General features: G+C 38.9%; 1 protein-coding gene across 4 annotated transcripts in view; it reads right to left on the bottom strand.

Annotated features, from left to right (window-relative positions):
• Positions 1–10,151, bottom strand: part of arglu1a (arginine and glutamate rich 1a) — a 28,701-nt gene extending 18,550 nt beyond the window's left edge. Inside the window, exons 1-3 of one of the 4 annotated variants that reach the window (XM_061918611.1) lie at positions 9,596–10,151; positions 2,573–2,620; positions 1,353–1,400 (exon numbers count right to left, since the gene is read on the bottom strand). In XM_061918611.1, coding sequence (XP_061774595.1) covers positions 1,353–1,400; positions 2,573–2,620; positions 9,596–9,921 — 422 coding nt within the window. In that variant the 5' untranslated portion in view covers positions 9,922–10,151. The remainder of the gene's footprint in view (positions 1–1,352; positions 1,401–2,572; positions 2,621–9,595) is intronic. The other 3 variants (XM_061918613.1, XM_061918612.1, XM_061918614.1) reach the window with 3 other exon arrangements.
• Between the last annotated feature and the right edge of the window lie 2,253 nt (positions 10,152–12,404).

Here is a 12,404-nt window from a genome sequence, read left to right as displayed (position 1 = left end):
TGAAGAATATAAGTTAAATTTCCTCTATACAGCACTAAATTTGGACACCCCTGCAATAAAATAAACAATAATATAATGAAAAGTCGAGTCACACTACAGATGTCCGTCTTGTTTTTCTTCAATTTTGAATATATATATATATATATATATATATATATATATTTTTTTTTTTTTTGTATATAAGGTAATTAAGTTATGTAAAACTAAATTAATAGTTTTAAAGCATAAAGAATAAATAAATATTAACATTGGCAACCATGCATGGCACACTGGACAATGTATTGGGACTGGACTTTACACAATAAGGACTTTGGGGGCAATCACCAATAAGTTGTTTCCGGCAAAAATGGTTTGCCAAAACATAGCTCCGTTTTTGTCTGTTATCATACAGCTAGGACAATAAACACACTTTCATTTGTCAGAAAACCATTCTGCAGAATCGAGTACCCAAACAAAGAATCCCACACTTTGGTGTTTATCTGTGTTTCTTTGAGTACGTAAGCCCTTATGGGACCAAATAAATTTGCGAGTGGGGTTCGGCGATTATATATTTGTGATCAATTTCAGGTTGATCATGGTCCTGATCAGCTGTGAGCAAAACAACTTGATGAAGCATGGTGGAAATGTCCACCACTACAGCCATATCCAAGTCGACGTTTCCCCGCTCCACTTGTGGATGTTATTTGCTTTCACTCGAAGACGATTGTGTGATGGTCGTTTGGGTGGTCAAAGTGTTGAAAAAGTACTACATAAAAGCATCAAATTGTGAGCCGAGTCTACAAAGGTAGACATAGCAATAGCAGTTTAGCTGGTACTAGTGGAACGTATTTTAACTTGAAGTAGATAATCTGTACTGCTATTAATGATGCTGCACATTTGCAAGTAGCAACAATGTTAACAGCATATGTAGCATCATAATTTGAAAATGGTAACACTTACATTTTAAAACATTTTTATTATCCCTGACGACACATGGTTTATTTTGTGTCTTGCATTCATGCCCAAATACTCAGAACTGTAAAACAGTTAATTGTTTTATATTTTTCTACATTTGTTATTGTAAAAATTCAAAATATTAAAAATTAATCTATTCTATGGTCATCTGTTTTTTTTTATTGGCTTTACTATTTATTTAGAATGTTAATAATAAAAAGTTGATTTTGATTTTAGTACAGATGCTTTAAAACTGGCAGATTAAAAATGTACATGTAAAAAAAAGTGTAAAATGAATCGAGAACGGAAGATGTGAAACAATTAACAGGGATCATTTGTTTTGCCATAATGATCACAACTGTATGGAAAAACACTACTGGATTTCAAGAAAAAACTCATAGAAAAAAATACTACGGTACCTCTCCCCTCCTCCCTCTCTGTTCCTTGGCGTCTTCCCCAACAAGAGTCTTTAATAAAAGTACAATTGATGTTAAATATTCATCCATTTCATTCCATCATGTATATGTATTTTGCATTGTTTTCTGCAAGCAAAATATGCCTATTCTTTGTAAAAATGTGTTTTGTATTCATGTTTGTGGGAGTATGCAACAGATTAGATTATTTCTTAGGAAAATAAATTGTTGTAGTTTTCGCACTACTTGGTCTTATCCTTTAGAACAGGATTTTTAATAGGACTAGTTGTTAAAAATCCCTAAATACTCAGCACAATGATTGAATGGGGTTGGAGATGTCCTCTCGGGTGGGGTGGAATTTGGCAATAATCACATGGTGCCACCAGTACGACACATCTTCAGTTGTGTTCCCCAACATCATTGGGTGTTTCGGCCATTTATCACAAGACACCCTCTGCTGTGGTAGGCCCACCACAGGCTAATGAAAACCGATTGTTTATTGAGTGTTAACAAAAGCATCCGTGAGCGATTTTTAGAAGATTTTTACTAACCCAAAATGCTTATATTCCGACTAAGACTGAATATTCAGGTAAAATAATCCTATTTTGTCTCTATAGTGTGATTGCAATTTGATTTCCGTTTGTCAGCCTGTATTCTATAGAGCTTCTTCTTTTTATACCAAATGAAATATAATGGATGATTTTTTTAAATGGTCTAATGGGACAAAATTGAATGAATAATTATTTAAGCAATTACTTAAAAGGGAATTGCACTTTTTTAAAATAAATTTTGCTTGTCGTTCACAATCATTAAGAGCGTTATTAGGATTTTATTATAACTGACGAGACATGGTTTATTTTGTGTCTTGCGTTCTTGCCCAAATACTCAGAACTGTAAAATAGTTAATTGTTTTATATTTTTCTACATTTGTTATTGTAAAAATTAAAAATATTAATAATTAATCTATTCTATGTTCATCTGTTTTTTTATTGGCTTTATTATTTAATTAGAATGTTAATAGTAAAAAGTTGATTTAAATTTTAGTACAGGTGCTTTAAAAGTGGCAGATTAAAAATATACATGTAAAAAAAAGTGTAAAATTAATCGAGAACGGAAGATGTGAAACAATTAACAGGCATAATTTGTTTTACCATAATGATCAGTACTGTGTGGAAAAACACTACTAGATTTCAAGAAAAAACTCATAGAAAAAAATACTACGGTACCTCTCCCCTCCTCCCTCTCTGTTCCTTGGCGTCTTCCCCAACAAGAGTCTTTAATAAAAGTAAAATTGATGTTAAATATTCATCCATTTAATTCAATCATGTATATGTATTTTGCATTGTTTTCTGCAAGCAAAATATGCCTATTCTTTGTAAAAATGTGTTTTATGTTCATGTTTCTGGGAGTATGCAACAGATTAGATTATTTCTTAGGAAAATAAATTGTAGTTTTCGCACTTCTCTGTCTTATCCTCTAGAACAGGATTTTTAATAGGACTAGTTTTTAAAAATCCCTAAATTCTCAGCACAATGATTGAATGGGGTTGGAGATGTCCTCTTGGGTGGGGTGGAATTTGACAATAATCACATGGTGCCACAAGTACAACACATCTTCAGTTGTGTACCCCAACATCATTGGGTGTTTCTAATTTGGCAATAATCACATGGTGCTACCAGTACGACACATCTTCAGTTGTGTTCCCCAACATCATTGGGTGTTTTGGCCATTTATCACAAGACACACTCTGCTGTGATTGGCCCACCACAGCCTGATTACTAATGAAAACTGATTGTGTTTATTGATTGTTAACAAAAGCATCTGTAAATGATTTTTACCTTTTCGAGAAGGTCAAAGGAGTGATGTTAGTAGTAGTTGACTGGGAGGTGTTTTCATTTGGGGAGAGTACACTGCCTTATGCTCACCTGCTAAAGACCTATCTGCTCGACGCTGAAGCATTTACTACACGCGCACTGTATACACACTGCTGATTGGCTGTTACTGCTCTGAATATGCACTGCTTATTGGCTGTAACCAATCAGATGGTTGTGTGGGTGGGACAATGCTGGGTGCTGAGACAGAGGCAGAAGAAGCAAAGCAGCTTGTTAATACTTTAGCTTAGAAACTTGTTCGATACACACCCGTACTGAACCGAAACCCCCGTACCGAAACGGTTCAACACAAATACACGTACCGTTACACCCCTACCGGATACACAAAAACACTTCCTCATTCTCCGCCAATCACTTTTCAGGCACGGATGGTGTGTTTGTAAACATGGGAACAACTGACATCTAATCCAAACGACACAAACATAAAACATTAGCTGGACATTACAATATGAATTGATATACATATATAGCCTATTATTTGCACACTATCGACCTCAAAGGGAATAAGCGGTAGACAATGGATGGATGGATAAAATTACATTCATATATGTGTTATGAAATATATCATTTAATGTATTCAATGTAAAACTACACTTAATTATTTCAATATTTAATGATTTCATTAATTATTTCATGATCCAAAGATTAATTTGAACAATTCATGAACCTGTGTGTCAGCATTTGATTAATATATTTGACTTGTCAAACTACTATTCAATATATTAATATTCAAGTCCATCTATCCATCCATCCATTTTCTACATCTTGTCCCTTTCGGGGTGGCTGGAGCCTATCTCAGCTGCATTCGGGCTAAGGGCTGGGTACACCCTGGAGAAGTCGCCACCTCATCACAGGGCCAACACAGATAGACTGACAACATTCACACTCACATTCACACACTAGGGTCGTGAAATGTAAATGAGTATTGTTGCCCATTTTGGATGGTTATTTAGAGGGGGAGCAGTGAGCAGCAGCAGTGGCCGCGCCCGGAAATCATCCATCCATCTATCCATCCATCCAATTTCTATCGCTTGTCCCGTTTGGGGTTGCGGGGGGTGCTGGAGCCCCCCGCCAATCAACCTATCCCCAGGTGCATGTCTTTGGAGGTGGGAAGAAGCCGGAGTACTCGGAGGGAACCCACGCAGTCACGGGGAGAACATGCAAACTCCACACAGAAAGATCCCGAGCGCAGGATCGAACACAGGACCTTCGTATTGTGAGGCAGACACACTAACCCCTGTTTCACCGTGCTTCCCGGGAATCATTGAATAAATATTGAATTTGTTAAATGATTAAATAATTATTTATAGCAGGTCCATTCTATGTGTCATACTTGATCATTTTGCGATATTGCCATATTTTTGCTGAAAGGATTTAGTAGAGAACATCCACGATAAAGTTCGCAACTTTCGGTGTTAAGAGAAATGCCCTGCTTCTACCGGAAGTCGCAGACGATGACGTCACGTGTGGGGGCTCCTCACATATTCACATTGTTTTTAATGGGAGCCTCCAACAAAAAGTGCTATTCGGACCGGGAAAACGACAATTTCCCCATTAATTTGAGCGAGGATGAAAGATTGGGGTTTGAGGATACTGATAGCGACGGACTAGAAAAAAAAAAAGATAAAAAAAATAAGTTAAAAAAAACGTGATTGCATTGGGATGGATTCCGATGTTTTTAGAGACATTTACTAGGATATTTCTGGGAAATCCCTTATCTTTCTATTGTGTTGCTAGTGTTTTAGAGAGTTAAATAGTACCTGATACTCGGAGGTGTACGTCCACGGGTGTCTTGACGCCAATGTCTCAGGGGAGTCTACGGCAGCTTTATGGACGGCACAAGCTCAGCTTTTCTCCGGTAAGTAGTGACTTTTTACCACAATGTTCTCACTGAAAACTGCTGGGTGACATTCCGTCGTGATTCATATTTGCTTGACTGCGCTCTGATCCATAGTAAAGTTTCACCTCCAGGAATTTTAAACAAGGAATCACCGTGTGTTTGTGTGGCTAAAGGCTAAAGCTTCCCAACTCCATCTTTCTACTGTGACTTCTCCAATATTAATTGAACAAATTGCAAAAGATTCAGCAACACAGATCTCCAAAATACTGTGTAATTATGCTATTAAAGCAGACAACTTTTACCTGTGTGTGGGCATAGCGCTCATACTTCCTAAAAACCCTTGACGTCTTGCGTACACGTCATTACACGCGTTTTCAAGACGAAACTCCATGGAAATTTGAAATTGTAATTTAGTACACTAAAAAGGCCGTATTGGCATGTGTTGCAATGTTAATATTTCATCATTGATATATAAACTATCAGACTGTGTGGTGGGTAGTAGTGGGTTTCAGTAGGCCTTTAAATCATAAAATAATGAAATCAATACCTAATTGAATGTAGTACTAAACTAATGACACGTTGTATTTATTTCCACTCATACTTAATGACACATTTAAGTAACTACTTAGAGATCCATCCATCCATCCATTTTCTAACGCTTTTTCCCTTTGGGGTCGCTGGAGTCTATCTAAGCTAAATTCGGGTGGAAGGTGGTGTACACCCTGGACAAGTCGCCACCTCATCTCAGGGTATTAGTTTATTTTGTCCCATTTGACCCACAATAGATCCTAGCTCAATATATGCTGAGATATCTACTTAAAGGCCTACTGAAACCCACTACTACCGACCACGCAGTCTGCTAGTTTATATATCAATGATGAAATATTAACTTTGCAACACATGCCAATACGGCCGGTTTAGTTTACTAAATTGAAATTTAAAATTTCCCGCGAAGTGTCCTGTTGAAAACGTCGCGAAATGATGACGCTTATGTTGACGCTTATGTTGACGCGTGCTTGTGACGTTATTGGTTGGAGCGGTCATTTTATCCCAGCACCACTCTCGGCTAAAAGTCGTCAGTTTTAATCGCATAATTACACAATATTTTGGACATCTGTGTTGCTGAATTTTTGCAATTTGTTCAATTAATAATGGAGAAGTCACAGTAGAAAGATGGAGTTGGGAAGCTTTAGCCTTTAGCCACACAAACACACAGTGATTCCTTGTTTAAAATTCCTGGAGGTGAAACTTTACTATGGATCAGAGCGCAGTCAAGCAAATATGAATCACGAGAAGAATGCTGTTGGTGGAAAGCGGCAGATTGCAGCTGCCTTTAGCAACCTAAACACAGCCAGTGTTTCTTTGTTTGTTGTGAAGCTTTAACACAGAGCGGTCAAGCGAACATGGTTCTCTACCACATGTCAACCGGCAGGATTCGGTGAGAAAATTGTGCTAATAGGTCGGCTCTTACCGTAAACATGAGCGGAGCTTGTGTCGTTCCTCCTGCAGCTGTCAAAAAGGCAGCTGCGACTTTCTTGGCTACTCCATGGCTTCCCTCAGAGACACTGGCGGTCACCACACCCCTCCGACTTTCAGGTATGACTACCATATTTCCTTCAATTGCCGCTGGGTATATAGTATGTGCCTGCCTTGAATTACTGCCAGGTCAAACTCGCTTCGCAAAATAATTAGCGCATGCTTAGTGTTACCGCCGGGTCAAACTCGTGATGTCACTAGTGACACTTCCCCTGTTATCATTTCCACAATGGAGGAGGCTGATTTCAATACCGGTAATTTGAAATTGCATAAAGGGAAGAAGATTAAGAGCTATTCCGTAGGATTTAAGGTCCAAGCTATTGAATACCAGTATGCTAAAAAGAACAGTAAGCAGCTATGTTTCATTAATATACCTGTGGAGCCGACGGTCCGACAGACAGGCAGGGCACGCTGGAGTTGGCGGCGTGGGAACCCGGTGCTTTCTCCCTCGTCAAGTGACGAGGGAGAAAACACCGAGTTCCCAAAGAGTAAATAGAGCAACAGAATACCAGTCACTTCCTGCTACCCGCATACAACTACAGCTGATTGGACTGTGGCGGTCACGTGACTAGGAAGCGCGCAATGAGTAAATAGAAAGGCAAGAGCCTAATAGTCTCCACAAATGTATGTATGTATGTATGTATTTGACACATGCGTTACATAAAAGTAAGACCATAATGTTTTTCTTTTTTATTAAATGTGCTTTTCATGATGGTATCCTTACATCACACTCAAATTTTTACTGCATGCCTTTGGTAAGTGCCGGAGTGAGAAGAGGTTTTAAATTAATAGCGCATGCTTACTTTTACCGCATGCCTTTGGTAAGCGTGGGAGTGAGAAGAGCTTTTAAATTAATTAGCGCCCCGGCTGTAATTCAAGGAAATACGGTATATAATCTCACTAAAACACTAGTAACACAATAAGCAGATAAGGGATTTTCCAGAATTATCCTAGTAAATGTGTCTAATAACATCTGAGTCGCTCCCACTGTCCTCGTCTTTGTTTTCTCTTCTAGTCCTTCACTCTCACTAACCTCATCCACAAATCTTTCAACCTCGCTCAAATTAATGGGGAAATTGTCGCTTTCTCGGTCCGAATCGCTCTACCTGCTGGTGACCATGTTGTAAACCATGTAGAGATGTGAGGAGCTCTATAACCCATGACGTCAAGCGCACATCGTCTGCTACTTCCAGTACAGGCAAGGCTTTTTTATTAGCCACCAAAAGTTGCGAACTTTATCGTCGATGTTCTGTACTAAATCCTTTCAGCAAAAATATGGCAATATCGCAAAATGATCAAGTATGACACATAGAATGGACCTTCTATCCCTGTTTTAATAAGAAAATCTCATTTCAGTAGGCCTTTAATGACACATATAAGTAATTACTTAGAGTTCTTAGAGATTTTATACTGCTTATTCCCTTTGGGGTGACGGGGGGTGCTGAAGCCTATCTCAGCTGCCTTCGGGCGGAAGGCGGGGTACACCCTGGACAGGTCGCCACCTCATCGCAGGGTATTACTTAGAAATGTATTAGTTTATTTTGTACTATTCGACCCACCATAGATCTTAGCTCAATATATGCTGAGATATCGACTTAAAGGCCTACTGAAACCCACTACTACCGACCATGCAGTCTGATAGTTGATATATAAATGATGAAATATTAACATTGCAACACATGCCAATACGGGCTTTTTAGTTTACTAAATTGCAATTTTAAATTTCCCTGGAGTTTTTTCTTGAAAACGTTGCGTAATGACGACGTGTACGCTTGACGTTACGGGCTGTTAGGGAATATGAGCGCTGCGCACACACACAGATAAAAGTTGTCTGCTTTAATGGCGTAATTACACAGTATTTTGGAAATCTGTGTTGAAAGATGGAGTTGGGAAGTTTTAGCCTTTAGCCACACAAACACACGGTGATTCTTTGTTTAGAATTCACGGAGGTGAAACTTTACTATGGATCACAGCGAACATGGATCCCGACCAAATGTCAACCAGCAGGTTTCAGTGAGAAAATTGTGGTTAAAAAGTCGCTTCTTACTGGATATCAGCTGAGCTTGTGCTGCCCATACAGCTGCCGTCGACTTCCCCGAGACACTGCGCGTCAACACGCGGCCGTGGACGTACATTTCTGACTATTGGGTACTGTTAAACTCACAAAAACACTAGCAACACAATAGAAATATAAGGGATTTCCCAGAATTATCCTAGTAAATGTCTCTAAAAACATCAGAATCCGTCCCAATGCAATCACGTTTTTTTCTAGTCCGTCGCTATCAATATTCTCAAACACAAATCTTTCATTCTCGCTCAAATTAATGGGGAAACGTTTTCTCGGTCCGAATAGCTATGTTTGTTGGAGGCTCCCATTAAAATCAATGTGAATATGTGAGGAGCCATCAACATGTGACATCATCGTCTGCAACTTCCGGTAGAGGCAGGGCTGTTCTCTTGGCACCGAAAAATGCGAACTTTATAGTGGATGTTTTCTACTAAATCCTTTCAGCAAAAATGTGGCAATATCGCAAAATGATCAATGTTGGCCCTGCGATGAGGTGGCGACTTGTCCAGGGTGTACCCTGCCTTCTGCCCGATTGTAGCTGAGATGGGCGCCAGTGCCCCCCGCGACCCTGAAAGGGAATAAGCGGTAGAAAATGGATGGATGGATGGATGACATAGAATGGACCTGCTATCCCCGTTTTAATAAGAAAATCTCATTTCAGTAGGCCTTTAATGGCTTTGTGTTGTAGGTGAGAGCAAACTAATGGAATGTCTACTCATAAGCCTCCCTTGTAATGAATAATTGTATTTCTGCAATATGCCAAGGGCCACTGATAGAGGAGCTTGTGGACAAAAACGAGCCCGGGGTTGCCTTTTGGACAACAACACACTAGCATTGCCAGGTGCTAAAGCGTACTTAGCATGTTAGCATGGGTGTAATGTGAGTCTTGCTTCATCTGCAATGAAATACGCACATCTTTCTTTGCCGCTCCATCTCCGCTTTCCTTTCTTCCTCCTCCTTCCTCTGCTTCTCGTCGAGGGCATTTCTCTTGCTTAATGTCCGGCCGAAGATGTCCATGCGCTCCGGAGGGGACGCAGCCCTTTCCCGGCGAGCCGAGGTCGTGGCGGACCGAGACCGGGAACGAGAATTACGGCGCCGGTTCCTCTTCGCTTCTTTTGACTTGGACCTTTTTTTAGACCTCTCCCTGTCTCTGGACCGCGAGCGGCTCCTTTTCTTGCTGTGCTTGCTGCTTTTGGAGTGCTTGGACCGGGATGAGCTTCGGCTTCGAGAGCGGCCCATGATGGTGACCACTCTTAACCGACTATTAGAATCAGTCGCTTGTGCGTGATCAGTATCTTACCGACACACACGCTCCTTATTCAATGGTTATTATTTCCTAAAAATACAACCAGGACTCACGTACCAGTTAGGATTTAGCATAAATTGTCACTGAACGAGATTGTTTGCCCTACTAGCTTACAACAAGCCAAGATGGCGACTTGACGAAGACGGGTTTCCCATCATGCACAGCGGCACTCGGTTTGTTTCGGCTGTCCTCGGGATTGCGCAACCTTTCTGAACACAAATGGTAAATAACAGTAATCCATCCATCCATCCATTTTTCTAACGCTTATCCAAGTGGTTCTCAACCTTTTTTCAGTGATGTACCCCTGTGAAAATGTTTTTAATTCAAGTACCCCCTAATCAGAGCAAAGCATTTTTGGTTGAAAAATAAAGATACAGTAAAATACAGCACTATATCATCAGTTTCTGATTTATTAAGTTGTATAACAGTGCAACATACTGCTCATTTGTAGTGGTCTTTCTTGAACTATTTGGAAAAAAATATATAAAAATAACTAAAAACTAAACAAGTGGTTCAATTATAAATAAAGATTTCTACACATAGTAATCATCAACTTAAAGTGCCCTCTTTGAGGATTGTAATAGAGATCCATCTGGATTCATGAACTTAATTCTAAACATTTCTTCACAAAAAAATTAATCTTTAACATCAATATTTATGGAACATGTCCACAAAAAAATCTAGCTGTCAACACTGAATATTGCAATGTTGCATTTATTTTCACAGTTTATGAACTTAAATTCATATTTTGTTGAAGTATTATTCAATAAATATATTTTTAAAGGATTTTTTAATTGTTGCTATTTTTAGAATATTAAAAAAAATATCACGTACCCTTCGGGATACCTTCAAATACCCCCAGGGGTACGCGTACCCCCATTTGAGAACCACTGGCTTATCCCTTCCGAGGTCGCGGGGAGTGCTGGAGCCTATCTCAGTAATCCATTGAGATAAAAAAAAACAACAACCATTGTAAATTAAATATATACAAAATATTATACTTATATTATAAACCTATACAACATTAAAAATAAGAGAGGGTGTTTATCTATGAATTGATTAACGTGGACTCCCACTTAAACAAGTTGAAAAACTTATCCGGGTGTTACCACAAAGTGGTCAATTGTATGGAATATGTACTGTACTGTCTACTTATAAAAGTTTAAATAAATCAATCAATCAGTCTTACTATCCATCCATCCATCCATCTTCTTCCGCTTATCCGAGGTTGGGTCGCGGGGGCAGCAGCCTAAGCAGGGAAGCCCAGACTTCCTTCTCCCCAGCCACTTCGTCCAGGTGGATCCCGAGGCGTTCCCAGGCCAGCCGGGAGACATAGTCTTCCCAACGTATCCTGGATCTTCCCCGTGGCCTCCTACCAGTAGGAGGTGCCCGAAACACCTACCTAAAGAGGCGTTCAGGTGGCATTGGTGGGGTGGAATTTGGCAATTCCACACCAACAGTATATCATACTGTTAGAAAATAATGATATATTTAGAGTATATATCATACTATATATACTCTAAATACATTTTTACACAGCGACTTGTCCAGACTCTTCTCCATCTTCCATTTGATTACAGCAGAGATGCCCCCCCCCCCCCCCCCCCCTCCCCGAGAACCGGAAAGGGACAAGCGGTAGGAAATGTATGGATGGAAGAACCATTGGTATTCAAATACATAAAAAATCGTATACTTATTATATACATGTATATAATACAATACATTAGAGAGGGTGTACTGCAGGGGTCACCAACACGGTGCCCGCGGGCACCAGGTAGCCGTAAGGACCAGATGAGTCGCCCGCTGGCCTGTTCTAACAATAGCTCAAATAGCAGCACTTACCAGTGAGCTGTCTCTCTTTTTTTTTTAAATTTGTATTTACTAGCAAGCTGGTCTCGCTTTGCTCGACATATTTAATTCTAAGAGAGACAAAACTCAAATAGAATTTGAAAATCCAAGAAAATATTTTAATGACTTGGTCTTCACTTGTTTAAATAAATTCTTTTTTTTTTTTTTTTACTTTGCTTCTTATAACTTTCAGAAAGACAATTTTGGAGAAAAATTACAACCTTAAAAATGATTTTAAGATTTTTAAACTCATATACCCTTTTACCTTTTAAATTCCTTCCTCTTCTTTCCTGACATTTTAAATCAATGTTCAAGTAATTAAAAAAAAAAATTCTTGTAAAGAATAATAAATACATTTTAATTTAAATCTTCATTTTAGCTTCTGTTTTTTTCACAAAGAATATTTGTGAAATATCTCTTCAAACTTATTATGATTAAAATTCCCAAAAATTATTCCGGCAAATCTAGAAAATCTGTAGAATCAAATTTAAATATTATTTCAAACTCTTTTGAATTTCTTTTTAAATTTTTGTTCTGGAAAATCTAGAACAAATAATGATTTGTCTTT

The sequence above is a fragment of the Nerophis ophidion genome, linkage group LG13 (genome assembly GCF_033978795.1).
Source record: "Nerophis ophidion isolate RoL-2023_Sa linkage group LG13, RoL_Noph_v1.0, whole genome shotgun sequence".
In the NCBI taxonomy this organism is placed as follows: Eukaryota; Metazoa; Chordata; class Actinopteri; order Syngnathiformes; family Syngnathidae; genus Nerophis; species Nerophis ophidion.
This window is presented reverse-complemented; position numbering and strand designations above follow the sequence as displayed.